We start from the raw sequence: 18,168 nt of genomic DNA on the forward strand, positions 1-18,168 counted from the left end.
ACCATGGCTCGCCTCTATCCTTTTAAATTCAATTGCTTCATTTCTTTTCTTTCATTTTGCTTTTTCTCTGGCTTCTCTCTGCTTTCGCTGTGGCAAAGGACAGCTCATCCTCGTCATTCTTCCTTTCTCCTGCAGGGGGCGATCGACAGACTTTCTCTCTCAGTCTAAGCGACGCAGACCTCTAAAGCGCCTTTTGTCACCGCTCCTCTCCTCAGCTTCAACTAGAGGTTGCCAAACTTTTTTATCAGCCGAACCCTGACATTTTTAAATGAATTTTTCAAAAATGAAACCACATTTTCACATGTTCATGGTTTTTTAATGTTTGCAACGGTCACATGATGACATGCAAGAGAAATATCGACCCCCCCCCCCCCCCCCCCTTACTTTTTTTAGTAGGCTAATGAAATGGTTTTATTTTAATATTACTTATATGTAGGGCTGCGAGCATAGGGAATCTTGTTAGTGATGTAAATTACAACTGTCATGTGAATTCAAGCAAAATGAATATTGGATAGGCCTAATGAACAGCCTAATACTTATTTGATATTACGGTGCAAGTTACAACGCTAATATTTATGTCTAAAATTCTTCACTTTCAAACGTTCAGATCTTCGAGCTGCTAACTTCTATCCACAGAAAGGTCAGAAATCGTGCGAAATGCGAACGTGTAAATGAAGTAAACCTAGTGCATATTGCGTTCCCAAAATGCACCACCGCACATACAGAGATGGAGTTGGTGAGAAGCAGCGTTTACTGTGTGAACCGAGGTGCTCGGAGACGCCGAAAACAGCGTAAGCTGAACGACAGTGTTGCTCTTCACTCTGAAACACGCAGCGTAACAGACTATTAAGTCGGAGCTATAGCCTGTCTGAATTTCAATTTTATTATGATTAGCCTACTTCTGCAGCCACATTTAGGATAACAATTTTACAAGCCGTTTAATTGTTAGCTTTTCACCGAAACCACCTAGGCCTATGGATTCCTGAGGGAACAACTTGGATGATTATGGACAAACTTTAGTTTACAGGCATTTTCTGTGTGACACTGAGTCAATGGAAGCAAATGGGGCCAATCTACTAATCACAGTTTCAAAAGTATAGCCACATGACATAAAAAATGCTTTTGTTTGCTAAAAGGATTTTGGTAGGCTATAAAAAAAATGACTCGCTAAGCTTTTCTGTGTAAAGTTGTCCAGTTTCACAACTTGTAGTAAGCTGTAAAAAAAAAAAAAAAAGAAAAGAAAAGAAAGACAGAAAGAAAAAGAAAATTTGACAGGGCTGTCAATTGGATTCCGATTGATCTGTTCATTTTATTGTTCTAGTTCAGGGTTTCCCAAATTGGGGTTCGTGAGGGGGAACTGCCGGTGACTTGTGAGTTGATGAAACGCTAACAAATAAATGTGAAATTATATTAAATCTGCAGTGCTGCAGAATTATTCGACATAATCTAAAATCGAGACAGCTTTCATTGAAAGGAGAATATTTTCATAAGTAAATAAATAAATAATTGTATTTATGTAAAGAAGAAAAAATGTTTAAAAAGACATGAAAACACGTTGGCTGTTTCTCTTGCAGCTGCAGCCCGAGCTGTGTGCCACCGTTGTGCCTTCTTTAAATAGCTCGCTATCTACTGTAGCTCTCGCTTACGGCCATACCACCCTGAGCACGCCCGATCTCGTCCGATCTCGGAAGCTAAGCAGGGTCGGGCCTGGTTAGTACTTGGATGGGAGACCGCCTGGGAATACCAGGTGCTGTAAGCTTTTGCTTTATCTTCACTACTCAGCTACTTCACCATGGCTCGCCTCTATCCTTTTAAATTCAATTGCTTCATTTCTTTTCTTTCATTTTGCTTTTTCTCTGGCTTCTCTCTGCTTTCGCTGTGGCAAAGGACAGCTCATCCTCGTCATTCTTCCTTTCTCCTGCAGGGGGCGATCGACAGACTTTCTCTCTCAGTCTAAGCGACGCAGACCTCTAAAGCGCCTTTTGTCACCGCTCCTCTCCTCAGCTTCAACTAGAGGTTGCCAAACTTTTTTATCAGCCGAACCCTGACATTTTTAAATGAATTTTTCAAAAATGAAACCACATTTTCACATGTTCATGGTTTTTTAATGTTTGCAACGGTCACATGATGACATGCAAGAGAAATATCGACCCCCCCCCCCCCCCCCCCTTACTTTTTTTAGTAGGCTAATGAAATGGTTTTATTTTAATATTACTTATATGTAGGGCTGCGAGCATAGGGAATCTTGTTAGTGATGTAAATTACAACTGTCATGTGAATTCAAGCAAAATGAATATTGGATAGGCCTAATGAACAGCCTAATACTTATTTGATATTACGGTGCAAGTTACAACGCTAATATTTATGTCTAAAATTCTTCACTTTCAAACGTTCAGATCTTCGAGCTGCTAACTTCTATCCACAGAAATGTCAGAAATCGTGCGAAATGCGAACGTGTAAATGAAGTAAACCTAGTGCATATTGCGTTCCCAAAATGCACCACCGCACATACAGAGAGGGAGTTGGTGAGAAGCAGCGTTTACTGTGTGAACCGAGGTGCTCGGAGACGCCGAAAACAGCGTAAGCTGAACGACAGTGTTGCTCTTCACTCTGAAACACGAAGCGTAACAGACTATTAAGTCGGAGCTATAGCCTGTCTGAATTTCAATTTTATTATGATTAGCCTACTTCTGCAGCCACGTTTAGGATAACAATTTTACAAGCCGTTTAATTGTTAGCTTTTCACCGAATCCACCTAGGCCTATGGATTCCTGAGGGAACAACTTGGATGATTATGGACAAACTTTAGTTTACAGGCATTTTCTGTGTGACACTGAGTCAATGGAAGCAAATGGGGCCAATCTATCACAGTTTCAAAAGTATAGCCACATGACATAAAAAATGCTTTTGTTTGCTAAAAGGATTTTGGTAGGCTATAAAAAAAATGACTCGATAAGCTTTTCTGTGTAAAGTTGTCCAGTTTCACAACTTGTAGTAAGCTGTAAAAAAAAAAAAAAAGAAAAGAAAAGAAAGACAGAAAGAAAAAGAAAATTTGACAGGGCTGTCAGTTGGATTCCGATTGATCTGTTCATTTTATTGTTCTAGTTCAGGGTTTCCCAAATTGGGGTTCGTGAGGGGGAACTGCCGGTGACTTGTGAGTTGATGAAACGCTAACAAATAAATGTGAAATTATATTAAATCTGCAGTGCTGCAGAATTATTCGACATGATCTAAAATCGAGACAGCTTTCATTGAAAGGAGAATATTTTCATAAGTAAATAAATAAATAATTGTATTTATGTAAAGAAGAAAAAATGTTTAAAAAGACATGAAAACACGTTGGCTGTTTCTCTTGCAGCTGCAGCCCGAGCTGTGTGCCACCGTTGTGCCTTCTTTAAATAGCTCGCTATCTACTGTAGCTCTCGCTTACGGCCATACCACCCTGAGCACGCCCGATCTCGTCCGATCTCGGAAGCTAAGCAGGGTCGGGCCTGGTTAGTACTTGGATGGGAGACCGCCTGGGAATACCAGGTGCTGTAAGCTTTTGCTTTATCTTCACTACTCAGCTACTTCACCATGGCTCGCCTCTATCCTTTTAAATTCAATTGCTTCATTTCTTTTCTTTCATTTTGCTTTTTCTCTGGCTTCTCTCTGCTTTCGCTGTGGCAAAGGACAGCTCATCCTCGTCATTCTTCCTTTCTCCTGCAGGGGGCGATCGACAGACTTTCTCTCTCAGTCTAAGCGACGCAGACCTCTAAAGCGCCTTTTGTCACCGCTCCTCTCCTCAGCTTCAACTAGAGGTTGCCAAACTTTTTTATCAGCCGAACCCTGACATTTTTAAATGAATTTTTCAAAAATGAAACCACATTTTCACATGTTCATGGTTTTTTAATGTTTGCAACGGTCACATGATGACATGCAAGAGAAATATCGACCCCCCCCCCCCCCCCCCCTTACTTTTTTTAGTAGGCTAATGAAATGGTTTTATTTTAATATTACTTATATGTAGGGCTGCGAGCATAGGGAATCTTGTTAGTGATGTAAATTACAACTGTCATGTGAATTCAAGCAAAATGAATATTGGATAGGCCTAATGAACAGCCTAATACTTATTTGATATTACGGTGCAAGTTACAACGCTAATATTTATGTCTAAAATTCTTCACTTTCAAACGTTCAGATCTTCGAGCTGCTAACTTCTATCCACAGAAAGGTCAGAAATCGTGCGAAATGCGAACGTGTAAATGAAGTAAACCTAGTGCATATTGCGTTCCCAAAATGCACCACCGCACATACAGAGATGGAGTTGGTGAGAAGCAGCGTTTACTGTGTGAACCGAGGTGCTCGGAGACGCCGAAAACAGCGTAAGCTGAACGACAGTGTTGCTCTTCACTCTGAAACACGAAGCGTAACAGACTATTAAGTCGGAGCTATAGCCTGTCTGAATTTCAATTTTATTATGATTAGCCTACTTCTGCAGCCACGTTTAGGATAACAATTTTACAAGCCGTTTAATTGTTAGCTTTTCACCGAAACCACCTAGGCCTATGGATTCCTGAGGGAACAACTTGGATGATTATGGACAAACTTTAGTTTACAGGCATTTTCTGTGTGACACTGAGTCAATGGAAGCAAATGGGGCCAATCTACTAATCACAGTTTCAAAAGTATAGCCACATGACATAAAAAATGCTCTTGTTTGCTAAAAGGATTTTGGTAGGCTATAAAAAAAATGACTCGCTAAGCTTTTCTGTGTAAAGTTGTCCAGTTTCACAACTTGTAGTAAGCTGTAAAAAAAAAAAAAAAGAAAAGAAAAGAAAGACAGAAAGAAAAAGAAAATTTGACAGGGCTGTCAATTGGATTCCGATTGATCTGTTCATTTTATTGTTCTAGTTCAGGGTTTCCCAAATTGGGGTTCGTGAGGGGGAACTGCCGGTGACTTGTGAGTTGATGAAACGCTAACAAATAAATGTGAAATTATATTAAATCTGCAGTGCTGCAGAATTATTCGACATAATCTAAAATCGAGACAGCTTTCATTGAAAGGAGAATATTTTCATAAGTAAATAAATAAATAATTGTATTTATGTAAAGAAGAAAAAATGTTTAAAAAGACATGAAAACACGTTGGCTGTTTCTCTTGCAGCTGCAGCCCGAGCTGTGTGCCACCGTTGTGCCTTCTTTAAATAGCTCGCTATCTACTGTAGCTCTCGCTTACGGCCATACCACCCTGAGCACGCCCGATCTCGTCCGATCTCGGAAGCTAAGCAGGGTCGGGCCTGGTTAGTACTTGGATGGGAGACCGCCTGGGAATACCAGGTGCTGTAAGCTTTTGCTTTATCTTCACTACTCAGCTACTTCACCATGGCTCGCCTCTATCCTTTTAAATTCAATTGCTTCATTTCTTTTCTTTCATTTTGCTTTTTCTCTGGCTTCTCTCTGCTTTCGCTGTGGCAAAGGACAGCTCATCCTCGTCATTCTTCCTTTCTCCTGCAGGGGGCGATCGACAGACTTTCTCTCTCAGTCTAAGCGACGCAGACCTCTAAAGCGCCTTTTGTCACCGCTCCTCTCCTCAGCTTCAACTAGAGGTTGCCAAACTTTTTTATCAGCCGAACCCTGACATTTTTAAATGAATTTTTCAAAAATGAAACCACATTTTCACATGTTCATGGTTTTTTAATGTTTGCAACGGTCACATGATGACATGCAAGAGAAATATCGACCCCCCCCCCCCCCCCCCCCTTACTTTTTTTAGTAGGCTAATGAAATGGTTTTATTTTAATATTACTTATATGTAGGGCTGCGAGCATAGGGAATCTTGTTAGTGATGTAAATTACAACTGTCATGTGAATTCAAGCAAAATGAATATTGGATAGGCCTAATGAACAGCCTAATACTTATTTGATATTACGGTGCAAGTTACAACGCTAATATTTATGTCTAAAATTCTTCACTTTCAAACGTTCAGATCTTCGAGCTGCTAACTTCTATCCACAGAAATGTCAGAAATCGTGCGAAATGCGAACGTGTAAATGAAGTAAACCTAGTGCATATTGCGTTCCCAAAATGCACCACCGCACATACAGAGAGGGAGTTGGTGAGAAGCAGCGTTTACTGTGTGAACCGAGGTGCTCGGAGACGCCGAAAACAGCGTAAGCTGAACGACAGTGTTGCTCTTCACTCTGAAACACGCAGCGTAACAGACTATTAAGTCGGAGCTATAGCCTGTCTGAATTTCAATTTTATTATGATTAGCCTACTTCTGCAGCCACGTTTAGGATAACAATTTTACAAGCCGTTTAATTGTTAGCTTTTCACCGAATCCACCTAGGCCTATGGATTCCTGAGGGAACAACTTGGATGATTATGGACAAACTTTAGTTTACAGGCATTTTCTGTGTGACACTGAGTCAATGGAAGCAAATGGGGCCAATCTATCACAGTTTCAAAAGTATAGCCACATGACATAAAAAATGCTTTTGTTTGCTAAAAGGATTTTGGTAGGCTATAAAAAAAATGACTCGCTAAGCTTTTCTGTGTAAAGTTGTCCAGTTTCACAACTTGTAGTAAGCTGTAAAAAAAAAGAAAAAAAAGAAAGAAAAGAAAGACAGAAAGAAAGAAAAAGAAAATTTGACAGGGCTGTCAATTGGATTCCGATTGATCTGTTCATTTTATTGTTCTAGTTCAGGGTTTCCCAAATTGGGGTTCGTGAGGGGGAACTGCCGGTGATTTGTGAGTTGATGAAACGCTAACAAATAAATGTGAAATTATATTAAATCTGCAGTGCTGCAGAATTATTCGACATAATCTAAAATCGAGACAGCTTTCATTGAAAGGAGAATATTTTCATAAGTAAATAAATAAATAATTGTATTTATGTAAAGAAGAAAAAATGTTTAAAAAGACATGAAAACACGTTGGCTGTTTCTCTTGCAGCTGCAGCCCGAGCTGTGTGCCACCGTTGTGCCTTCTTTAAATAGCTCGCTATCTACTGTAGCTCTCGCTTACGGCCATACCACCCTGAGCACGCCCGATCTCGTCCGATCTCGGAAGCTAAGCAGGGTCGGGCCTGGTTAGTACTTGGATGGGAGACCGCCTGGGAATACCAGGTGCTGTAAGCTTTTGCTTTATCTTCACTACTCAGCTACTTCACCATGGCTCGCCTCTATCCTTTTAAATTCAATTGCTTCATTTCTTTTCTTTCATTTTGCTTTTTCTCTGGCTTCTCTCTGCTTTCGCTGTGGCAAAGGACAGCTCATCCTCGTCATTCTTCCTTTCTCCTGCAGGGGGCGATCGACAGACTTTCTCTCTCAGTCTAAGCGACGCAGACCTCTAAAGTGCTTTCAAACGTTCAGATCTTCGAGCTTAGATTTTGGTTAATACTGGTGAAAGCTGCACACTTCTATCCACAGAAATGTCGGACATCGTGCGAAATGCGAACTTGTAGCTAAATGAAATAAATCTAGGGCATATTGCTTTCCCAAAATGCACCATCGCACATAGGCCTACAGAGATGGAGTTTGTGAGAAGCAGCGTTTACTGTGTGACCGAGGTGCTCGGAGACGCTGAAAACACCGTAAGCTGAACGGCAGTGTTGCTCTTCACTCTGAAACATGCAGCGCAACATATGAAAGTTTTTTCCCGACAAAATTAAAATGAAAAATCAAACGCCTAAATTCGTCAAATAATAAATCAAACTCTCATGGCTGCTCAAATGAGAAATCAAATGCAATTTTACTTTCTCATTCAGGGAAATTAATTTTAATTATGACATATGTATACTGGATTGAAAATGAAAATGAAATATCAAATACAAATTATTTTTAATTTTATTTTTGATACAGTTCATGCTTCCCCGATTGAGGAAATGAAATTGCATTTGAGCATTTGATTGATAATTTGAGCTGCCGTTTTGAGACTTTGATTTATTATTTTATCTTTTTAAGCATTTGAATTTTCATTTTAATTTTAAAAAACTTCCATAGGCTATATAACAACGAGAAGAAGGTCATGTCTGAAAGCTGCAATCGATTTTTTTGTTGCTGGTTAAAAAAAAAATGAATGGAGAATATCTCGTGTTTTTCGTGGGTGCTCGACCATTTCCGTGGGTGCTCGAGCTCCCGAGCACCCACAGGATCGGCGCGAATGCTTCACACTCCATCCCAGTAGGTGGCGGAAATGCACCAAAGCTGGTTCCATCAGTCATTCAATTCAAAAGAAGAAGGAACGGAAGGAGGAGTAGCGGAAGCGAGTTGGGATCGTTGAGAGACGTTGCAATAATGCAAAGATTTGCATTGTCTTAAACTTGACGAAGACTCAAAACGAGCGGAGAGAACTCCGGGATTAACAATTCAAATATGTGTGACAATTTTGTAATGATGGAGTTTATTAAAGTGGAGATTGTAGATATGAGTGATCTAGAACAATGCAGCGTGAAAGATGAAGATTCTGAGGAACAAAGAGGTTGGTGTCCGTTCTTATCAAATCATCGCACGCTTTTTCACATTTCTTGGCTGTAGTAAGAAAATATGAGGCGCTGTTGTTAATCACAGTTCAGGGGTGTTACTTGTTCTGGAGATTTACTTACTTGCAAAGTTCATCTTCAACCCTAAATACACATGGACCAGCTAACCAAGGTCTTTAGGAACACTTGATAATTAGGCTAATTTACAGGAGTGTTAATTATAAAGCCTGGAATTATTTGTACTAGATCTGATCGTGATAATTTATGTATGGCTAATTGGGTTTTTGCATTTACGGATTTGCCATAATTGGGTATCTATATGCTATGCTAGTACAAAAGCTAACTAATACATACATGGTCATTATAACGTAGTTCAAACAGCATTTATCATAACATGATTTAATAAGAATTGTAATCAGGTGCTAAAGAGAGTACCCATTAAAAGTAATTTGAGCCAATGGGATCGCTTGGGGTACTAAAAGAGACCCGAGTTCGAGGGAGGAACTGATTTGTCTCCACAATGGCTTCTCAAATGAGAAAAAATGTAGTCCGACCTCATGCCAACACGTCGTCGTCAGAGAAGAGAAGCGATGTCGCTGCAAGAAGGAGTTGTGATTAAAGATTACAAGGCACATTAATTAAAAATAATACTTGCACTGGTAAATCATTTATAATAAATACTGCAGTATTCCATAAAAAAATAAGATGGTCAATTTTGAATTAATGGTGCCTTTAGGTTGTCTGCGCGTTCTGGTGTCTGTTGGAAAGGGCAGATGTATCGATAATCATGATTTCAATATTGACCAACATTTTACAACCTTCTGTCTTTTTGGTCGCTTGTCTGGTTTTGATCACATAAAGGTACAGAAAAGACAGAAGGTTGCAAAATGTTGGTCAATATTGAAATCCTGATTATTTAACACGATTATTGGTGGGTGATATTTCTAGCTTCAGCCAGACCGCCTTCCGTATTCAACTTGGGAAGAAAGCGTATCTCACGTCAGTTAAGCTTTTTTCGTAAGTTGGATATGGAAGGCGGTCTGGCGTGAGCTATTTACTTTATAACTTGTTTAATATGGATATTTTTCTTACACAAACGCATCGTGAAGGAAAGTGCGCTGGACGGAATGTGGCAGCAGTACAATAATTGTTTTACCTCGAATATCTTATTTTCATAATCACTGGAAACCAAAATCGAAAATACGATTACAGTGCTTCCAGGTTTGAAATATACTTGCGGTGGTAGCCGGGTGGAAAATCCTCCCATTACCCACGGCACAAAAATGGCTTACTACATGTGACAAACAACAAATAATGGGATTTTTAACAATATTTTTATTCATTGAAATTCATTTTAATTACATAGACTACTATTACATATAACTACATACTAATATTATGCATTATTATACATTGTAAATTATGCAAAATTACAGCATTTAAATTAGAGGTGGGAATCAGGGTACGATACCATACGATCAGGATACATGGCTCACGATAATCGATATTGCTAGACAATCCTATAATGATACATCACGATATGTCTAACTATGAAAACAAAATGCCAGCGAAAAGGTTAAGTGCAGGTTTTCTCTCTTTATCCGTAAAACGCATAAATCCGATCTTCGGTTCCCACGCTATATGCAGAATTAATGGAGTTCACATCACCGAAAGCAACAAATGAGGTGCATTTTATTGACCATCAGCTAATTTCAAAATCAAAGACCGCAATAGGAGAGAGCGGCAAAAGCACTGGTTAAATTCTCATTACTTTTAATGAAGGTAATTGTGTGTTACACGTCTGCGACTTACTTTCTCTTTCATATGCGGCAGTTTGCGCGTCAGCTTGCTAAAGAGATAGTCAGCTGTTCATCTGCGGCGATGCGTGATGCGGTAGCGCTGTCATATCTGACTCTCACACGTTTCAGTTTTAGTATTTTTGGGAGAAGTAAAATTTACATAGGCCTATGTGGTTTCAACAACCTGATGCATTTAGACTGATGCATAGACAGTTTTGACTGAAATGCATCCCAGACCACCTCCTGAAGTGGTTTGAGCGATCGGATTTAAATCCATCTCAAATGCGTTTCGGAGGGCATTTAGACCTGGTCTTTTCACGACCGGATAGCTATCCAATCAGAGAAAATGCATGAAGTGACCAGGTGCAAACAGACCCTTTGACGTTCTTCACCGAGCGCTTACACCTGTACACGGGAGCGTTCGAAAGCAGGCGTCTATCAGCGGATCCCTAATATATGCTTTCAAACGCTCCCGTGTATATCTAAGCGTTCGGTGAAGAACGTCAAAGATGTCTACGTTTGTCACATCAATGGTATAAAAGTGCGTCAAGACTTTGAACTTAAACGTGGCTGGGGCATCTATTTTACTCACACTGCTGTATGCCATCCTGTTAAAAACCTCTTTTTCTTAGGCTAGTTAACTTAACGTTTCCCTCATTCATGTGTTGAGCACTGCCTTGAAGTAGCGACGATTTGAGCAGATAAATCTATAGTGCTTTATTTTATTAATTTAAAATATCGATATTTGGCGCAGCGATACGATTCTCGTATTGCACAGAGAAGGACGATGATATATCGCCATTGCTTTGTCATATAGTTTCTCTCTCAGTGAATGGGACACCGATTTTATTGATACTATTAAAATCTATATATTGAATAATGTCAAATAATGTTCTTATTCTTTTCTTCCTGTGGGGGAGCATCCCAGCCAGAAACTACAATAGTTTACTATGAATTAAATGGAAATCAAATTAAATACAATTTGTGTAACCAAAATACCAATAATACCCAGAAGAAAAAAAAAAGAAAAAAAATAGCGTGTGACTTTTAATTATAAACAAGCCCGAAAAACATTATTATTATAAAGGGTATAAAGTAGACATTGTCATAATTCATCAACTCGAGTTCATTAGCAATCGCTTGGCATAAATGTGCGCTATTCATTGATTGAGAATCACTTTGAAGTAGTCTGAAGCTGAAAAAAAAGTTGTAATGTCACAAGGCGGCGCTGTTGCGCGTTCTACAGGCTCGAAACAACACCGCCTTGTGACATTGCAACGTGCTTTTTTTTTTTTTTTTTTCTTATTGAAATCATAGCCTTTTAAGTTTAATCAGTAGGCTGTATCGCGATTTATGTTTTCAAAATGATCATTGAGACGTTTGTTTTACCATTTCATGTATTAAAGACTTTTTATAACATTAAATTTAAGAACTCACTCGGATGGATTTTGCTTTATTCGCACATGTGTTCCTAAATACATTTTACACTTCGCACACAGAAGCGCCTGCACTGTTGAGCTGTCTTTGTGAAATATCTGCTGCGTCTCTGCAGCACATGTGGGAATGTCAGCGGGAGTAAACACTTTTCACGCACACAGAACCGGCATGTACGAAACGCACAGGGCAAGGGGAGATTTTCCACTAGTTAATCGATCGTGGATGGTTTCATTATTTTGGGCGAATAAAAAGTGTAAGATGATAAAATTTATAAAAGCAAAAATGTGTCTCCAAATATACTGGGTGGCCCAAAGTCTATGTGTGGGAAGCACTGGATTAATTTCACAGCCCTAGCTTCCGGTGTAAGTTGCTTTCAGTTATTTTAGCTGTACAAAAACAATTCGTTATGATGACAAACAGTCTTTTCAACCACACAGTATTGTTATTTCTCTGTTAAAATAATTTAAATTATCACAGAAGTACTAAGATAAAAGTTTATAGTTCAAATATAAACACTGATGTCTACTAATTGTCCCTGGTTCAACAGTGAGTCAAATTGTCTACAATTAAATCTAGACAACTCCGTAAACTCACTCAATCCATGTAGTAGTTAACATGTACTGTAGTATCGACAAGATTTGTTGATTACATTTTGTCCCCCTTTTTTTTTTTTTTTTTTTTTTTTTTTTTTGTTTGTTTGTTTACTATCCCCATTTTAGAGCTGGTGGAGGTGAAAGAAGAAAGTCAAGAACTGAATGAAGTGGATAAGAAACATCAGCATCAGGTACATTTTATAAGTGGAGAAAAATCTTCCCCACAGACTCAGACATTCACCTGCCCTCAATGTGAAAAGAGTTTCACATGTAAGGAACTCTTTAGTGATCACATAAGGATTCATACTGGAGAGAAGTCGTTCACATGCCGTTACTGTGATAAGAGTTTCACTCACAATGGACACCTTAAGGATCACATTAGAAGTCATACCGGAGAACGGCCTTACCGATGTGACCAGTGTGGCAAGAGTTTCACTCAAAGAGGACATCTTACCGATCACATTAGAATTCACACTGCAGAGAAGCCTTTCAAATGCCAACAGTGTGGAAAGAGTTTCATTCAAAAAGGCCACCTTAAGAGTCACTTGAGAGTTCACACTGGAGAGAAGCCATTTATCTGTCAGCAGTGCGGGAAGAGCTTCACAAATCAAGGAAACCTCATGAGTCATATAAAACTACATTCTGGAGAGAAATTACACCACTGCTCTCAGTGTGGCAAGAGTTTCTCTGGGGCATCACTGCTCAAAAAACACCTGCTTTATCACTTTGGAGAGAGGCCGTTTAGCTGTGATCAGTGCAGCCAAACTTTTTTTTTTGCATCACAGCTAAAGAGACACCTGAAAGTACATGGAAATGAGAGGCCCTACACATGTTCTTTCTGTGACAAGAGCTTCGTATGGTTCCACAATTTAAAAGACCACTACAAAACACACACTGGTATGAAAGATCATGTGTGCTTTGAGTGTGGGAAAGCCTTTAGCAGAGCCAACTATTTGGAACAACACCAAAACACCCATACAGGAATATCGCCTTACAAGTGTTCATACTGCGATAAGAGTTTTAAAGTTTCGGGGTCCCTGAAAGCACATGAAAGAATACATACTGGAGAGAATCTGTTTCACTGCCTTACATGTGGGAAGACCTTCACTCATTCAGGACACATGAAAGATCATGAGAGAGTGCATACCGGAGAGAAACCCTACAAATGCCCGCAGTGTGGCAAGGGTTTTGCCACATCAAGTAATCTACAGATTCATAAAAAACAGCATTGTCCAAAGTTGTTACACTGAGCAAAGTTCATCCTCAGGACCAAACACTTCCATGTTTCAATGAAATTGGTTTTCTAGGGCCCTGTGATTTCCATGATGCGAAAATCTGGGAATCAAATAAATTTTTAATAATATTTTTGGATGAATAAATCAAAAGTAGTGCTGTACACTTAAACAAATCGTTTGCGTATGTGAATATTAAATCGCAAAAAGAATACTATTGGAATATGAAGTCAGCATGTTTTGCATGTCTCTGTGGGAATGAGTGGTGCAGTTTAATGTACTACACATATTCAAGACAACAGAATTTCTTAAAGTATATTTAAAAAGTTTTATGAATTTAATTGATTAGACATGTTTTTTGATTAATAAATTTTTTTTAAACCGTTAAACATGAATTGTTGTTAAAATTGTAAAAGTTTTATATCTTCACTTATTAAAGAGATAGTTCACCCAAAAATGAAAATTATCCCATGATTTACTCACCCTCAAGCCATCCTAGGTGTATGTTCTTTCAGACGAACATAATCGGAGATATATTTAAAAATATCCTTAGTCCTCCAAGGTTTATAATGGTTGTGAATGGGGGGCCACGTTTTGAAGCCAAAAATAATGCATCCATTTAAAAAAAGTAATCCATGCGACTCCAGGAGGTTAATAAAGGCCTTCTGAAGCAAAGCGATGTGTTTTTGTAAGAAAAATATCCATATTTAAAACTTTTTACTCAAATAACTAGCTTCCGGTGGACCGGTGGAAGAATGCGCAAGTCGACTTGCGCCAAATGAGTAATCCTCTGACGCGATGTATGATGTAGGAGTGTTGTAAGCTTAGACGCCTCTCGCGGTTCAAACAAATAGGGATGTGCAACAAATTTAAGCTCCTCTTTATATCGAAATCCTCCAACATTTCTCTTTAAAAAAATATCGTTTTAGGCTTATAATCCGTGACCGGTGATTTGTGTTGCTCTATCCTCTGCACCTCCGCGTTCATCATTACGCTGTGCGTCAGGTCACAGGATACTCTTCCACTGCAAGTGGACTTGTGCATTCTGCATACTGTCATCTGCCGAAAACTAGTTATTTGAATTTATAAAGTTTTAAATATGGATATTTTTCTTGGAAAAACGCTTCGCTTCAGAAGGCCTTTATTAACCCCCTGGAGTCGTATGGATTACTTTTTTTAATGGATGGATGCATTATTTTTGGCTTCAAAATGCAGCCCCCCATTCACAAGTATTATAAACCTTGGAGGACTAAGGATATTTTTAAATATACCTCCGATTCTGTTTGTCTGAAAGAAGATAGTCATATACACCAAGGATGAGGGTGACTGATTCACAGGATAATTTTCATTTTTGAGTGAACTATCCCTTTAAGAAAGATAAAATCACTGCACTCTACTGACTCAGGGTGCGTCGATCCAAGAAAATTGCAGTGTTTTTTCTTGACAATAACTTCAGTTATTGGATATGATTACTAAAATATAATTTAACCAATGAAAATATAATTTAACCAAATCCAGGAAAAAACTAAAATGGGAAAAATGGAATTTGGGATAACATAAAATGGAATTTGAGAGAACCATACAGCTGATTTTATAGGGCCCTATTATTGTTAAAAAAAAAAAAAAAAAATTCAATTAATTTGATGTTTTTTTTTTATTTTTATTTTTATTAAAATTAAAGCAGAATCCAGATAAACAAAAAGCAGAAAACACAAATTCTGGGAAAAATAAAACTGAATTCTGGAAAAAACAAAAGGGATTTCATAGGCCCCTAAAATGTATTTTTGTTAGCCTTTTAATAAATTGTTGTTACAGGTTTTATGCCTTCAATTAAATAGACATGATTACTAAAATTGAATTTAACCATTTAAAAGAAAATCCAGAATTTTTGTATTTTTTTAAAATAAAATGGAAGTTGTGAAAAAATACATGTACATCTGTTAACTTGAATTTTGGGAAAACAGAATTTGAGGTGAAAAATGGATTTCCTAGGGCCCTAAAATGTATTTTTGTTGACCTTTTAAAAGATTTAAGTTTTATGACTTAAGTTAATTAGACACAATTGCTAAAATGTAATTTAACCATTAAAAAGAAAATCCAGAAAAATTAAAATAATAATTTGTGAAAAAATATAACTAAATTTGAGAAAAATTACAACTGATTTCACAGGGCTCTAGGTTTCTGTTTCTCTTTCAGTAGAGCGATTTCATGTACTTTTTCTTCTTTCCCTCTTTCTTATGAAGTGTACAATATTCTTATTCTCAATTTCATGTTTATGATGTTTACCTAAAAATAGGTAATGTTTCACTGTGACATGTTTTGCACACTACTCGTTTGACGCATATCACCTGCTGTCACAGCTGTGTGTGGAACAGGCCTCATGTTCATGGACCTTTTTTTTTTTTTTTTTTTTTTTTTTTTTTTTGCCTTTTGTTTATGAACCTTGTTTTCTTACTGAATTCTGATTTAGTTGTCTTTGACTGCCTCTTTAATAAACTGATGCATATGATTTACTATAAATGTCCTCTGGTGTTACTGTATGAATCTGGAATGACCAGTCCTGCTGCAGAACCACTGTTTTGCACAGTTCCACTCCAACTAGATGGTCTCGTAGTTAGTAAATCTGCATGGCTACTTCATAAAGGTGAGCAAAGACTATTATAAAGTGTTTTTCAAAATACATTTTAATAAAACCACCCCTGCTATAAATGATTTTAGAAATTGGTTGGTTAATCATATGATCATAACTTGTGTAAAATTGATAAATGTATTAAATAGTTTATTCCAGTCGTAATATTAGAAATATGGTAATATTTCTAAGATAGATTTTCACAGTTTGACTGAAACTCTGGGACAGGTATGCAACAATAAAATCTACATGTTTTAAAGCAATTAACAAGAAATCAACCCATAGTGCTGAAACCTGAAGATCACCATGATATGATGTATTCATTTATTTTAATAAAGTTATTAGTATCATGCATTTATGAATAAAAGATAAGGGTGTAGACACATTCTCGTTTTTACATTGATCAATCAGAATCCATGCGATCCTGTAGGCAAGTGATTTGGAAAATGAATAGATAGATCTGGACAATATTGCACTGCTATTAAAAATAACCCCTTGTGTCATGAAAGAGAAGGGGTTTTCAAAGTTTTTCTCTTATGTATATGCAAAGGCCCCTATTTAGTCTTATTACGCCGCAGTGCTGGCTGGGTAGATTACTTACTAATTGTAGTCGGTTACTGATTCCAAAATGACAAAAATTGTAGTTAGTAACATAATCCAATCCATTACATTACACTTTTAAGGTAATATAATCTGACTACTTTTTAATTACTTTTAGATTACTTTTGACCTTACTCATTTTGCCCATTGAATAGGATAATCTTGTACCATGTTGATTTAAAGGATTAGTTCACTTTCATATAAAATTTTCCTGATAATTTACTCACCCCCATGTCATCCAAGATGTCCATGTCTTTCTTTCTTCAGTCGAAAAGAAATTAAGGTTTTTGATGAAAACATTCCAGGATTATTCTCCTTATAATGGACTTCAATGGCCTCCAAACAGTTGAAGGTCAAAATTATTGTTTCATTGCAGCTTCAAAGGGCTTTAAACGATACCAGACGAGGAATAAGGGTCTTATCTAGAGAAACGATCGGTCATTTTCGAAAAAAATGTAAACGTATATGCTTTATATAAACAAAAGATCGCCTTCCAATTGCTTCCGCCAAAATCGTACTTTTGTACTCTTCAAAAAGCTTACGCTGTATTTCCTACGCCTTCCCTATTCTACTTACGAAACGAACGCAGCGCCAGTTACATTTTTTTCCGTAAGTAGAATAGGGAAGGAGTAGGACATACAGCGTAAGCTTTTTGAAGAGTACAAAAGTACGGTTTTGGAGGAAGAACTTGGAAGGCGATCATTTGTTTATATAAAGCATATACATTTACATTTTTTTCAAAAAATTAACGATCGTCTCGCTAGATAAGACTACTCCTAGCCAATGTATTTGGCACACCGCTGTTTTATTTAGCTGACCAACTCTAAAAAATCTCTGCTGGAGCTGCGCGACGCACTGGACAGCGCGGAGGGAATGTATTTACAGTGAAGATCAAGCTGCTGTCAGCAGTTCTTTCTCAGTTCCGCGCAACAGAATTATTCATCAGTTACAGTTGTATGGATTCTTAACTCGGACATTTCATCTAGGTCTATTTCTCATCAAACAACCAGATTAAAGAATGGCTCGACACAAACCCTACAGGGGCACCTAGCTTTCTTCTGCCTACACATAAATTTGCATGCGGTGGAATTAGTTTATCATATTGAATATTAATTAATTTACGTTGCGTCTGCTGTCACAACTACCCCTAGCCTACCTATTTGGCACACCGCCTGTTTTATTTAGCTGATCAACTCTTGAAATCTGTGTGCCAAAAATGCGCGACTCACTGAACAGCGCAGAGAGCATGTACAGTAGTTACATTGTAGTTAAGTTCAAGTGCAGATCAGCAGTCTTGACTGTTGTTTTGAGCAATACACTGAGTTTATTTCATTAACACTGAGTATTAATTGATGTCCCTCAAAACAGTTTTATTTTTTCTGCCAGCTAAATTTCTAAAGCAAAGTCACAGAT

At 37.9% G+C, this 18,168-nt stretch overlaps 1 protein-coding gene and 4 non-coding genes across 13 annotated transcripts in view; all 5 read left to right on the plus strand.

The window, feature by feature from the left end:
- Window positions 1–16,289, plus strand: part of LOC127503165 (gastrula zinc finger protein XlCGF8.2DB-like) — a 56,544-nt gene extending 40,255 nt beyond the window's left edge. For 7 of the 9 annotated variants that reach the window (XM_051876632.1, XM_051876694.1, XM_051876687.1 and 4 more), the window contains exon 2: window positions 12,421–16,289. In XM_051876632.1, the coding sequence (XP_051732592.1) occupies window positions 12,421–13,544 (1,124 nt within the window). In that variant the 3' untranslated portion in view covers window positions 13,545–16,289. Of the gene's footprint in view, window positions 1–384; window positions 792–8,195; window positions 8,465–12,420 lie in introns of those variants that run through there. The other 2 variants (XM_051876642.1, XM_051876625.1) reach the window with 2 other exon arrangements.
- LOC127507125 (5S ribosomal RNA) lies at window positions 1,641–1,759 on the plus strand. Its single transcript, XR_007928241.1, has one exon. It is a non-coding gene; the product is annotated as a 5S ribosomal RNA (ribosomal RNA).
- On the plus strand, window positions 3,425–3,543 carry LOC127507131 (5S ribosomal RNA). The gene has a single exon (XR_007928242.1). It is a non-coding gene; the product is annotated as a 5S ribosomal RNA (ribosomal RNA).
- Window positions 5,213–5,331, plus strand: LOC127507133 (5S ribosomal RNA). Its single transcript, XR_007928243.1, has one exon. It is a non-coding gene; the product is annotated as a 5S ribosomal RNA (ribosomal RNA).
- Window positions 7,004–7,122, plus strand: LOC127507135 (5S ribosomal RNA). Its single transcript, XR_007928244.1, has one exon. It is a non-coding gene; the product is annotated as a 5S ribosomal RNA (ribosomal RNA).
- Window positions 16,290–18,168: the final 1,879 nt, after the last annotated feature.

This window comes from Ctenopharyngodon idella, chromosome 2 (assembly GCF_019924925.1).
Source record: "Ctenopharyngodon idella isolate HZGC_01 chromosome 2, HZGC01, whole genome shotgun sequence".
In the NCBI taxonomy this organism is placed as follows: Eukaryota; Metazoa; Chordata; class Actinopteri; order Cypriniformes; family Xenocyprididae; genus Ctenopharyngodon; species Ctenopharyngodon idella.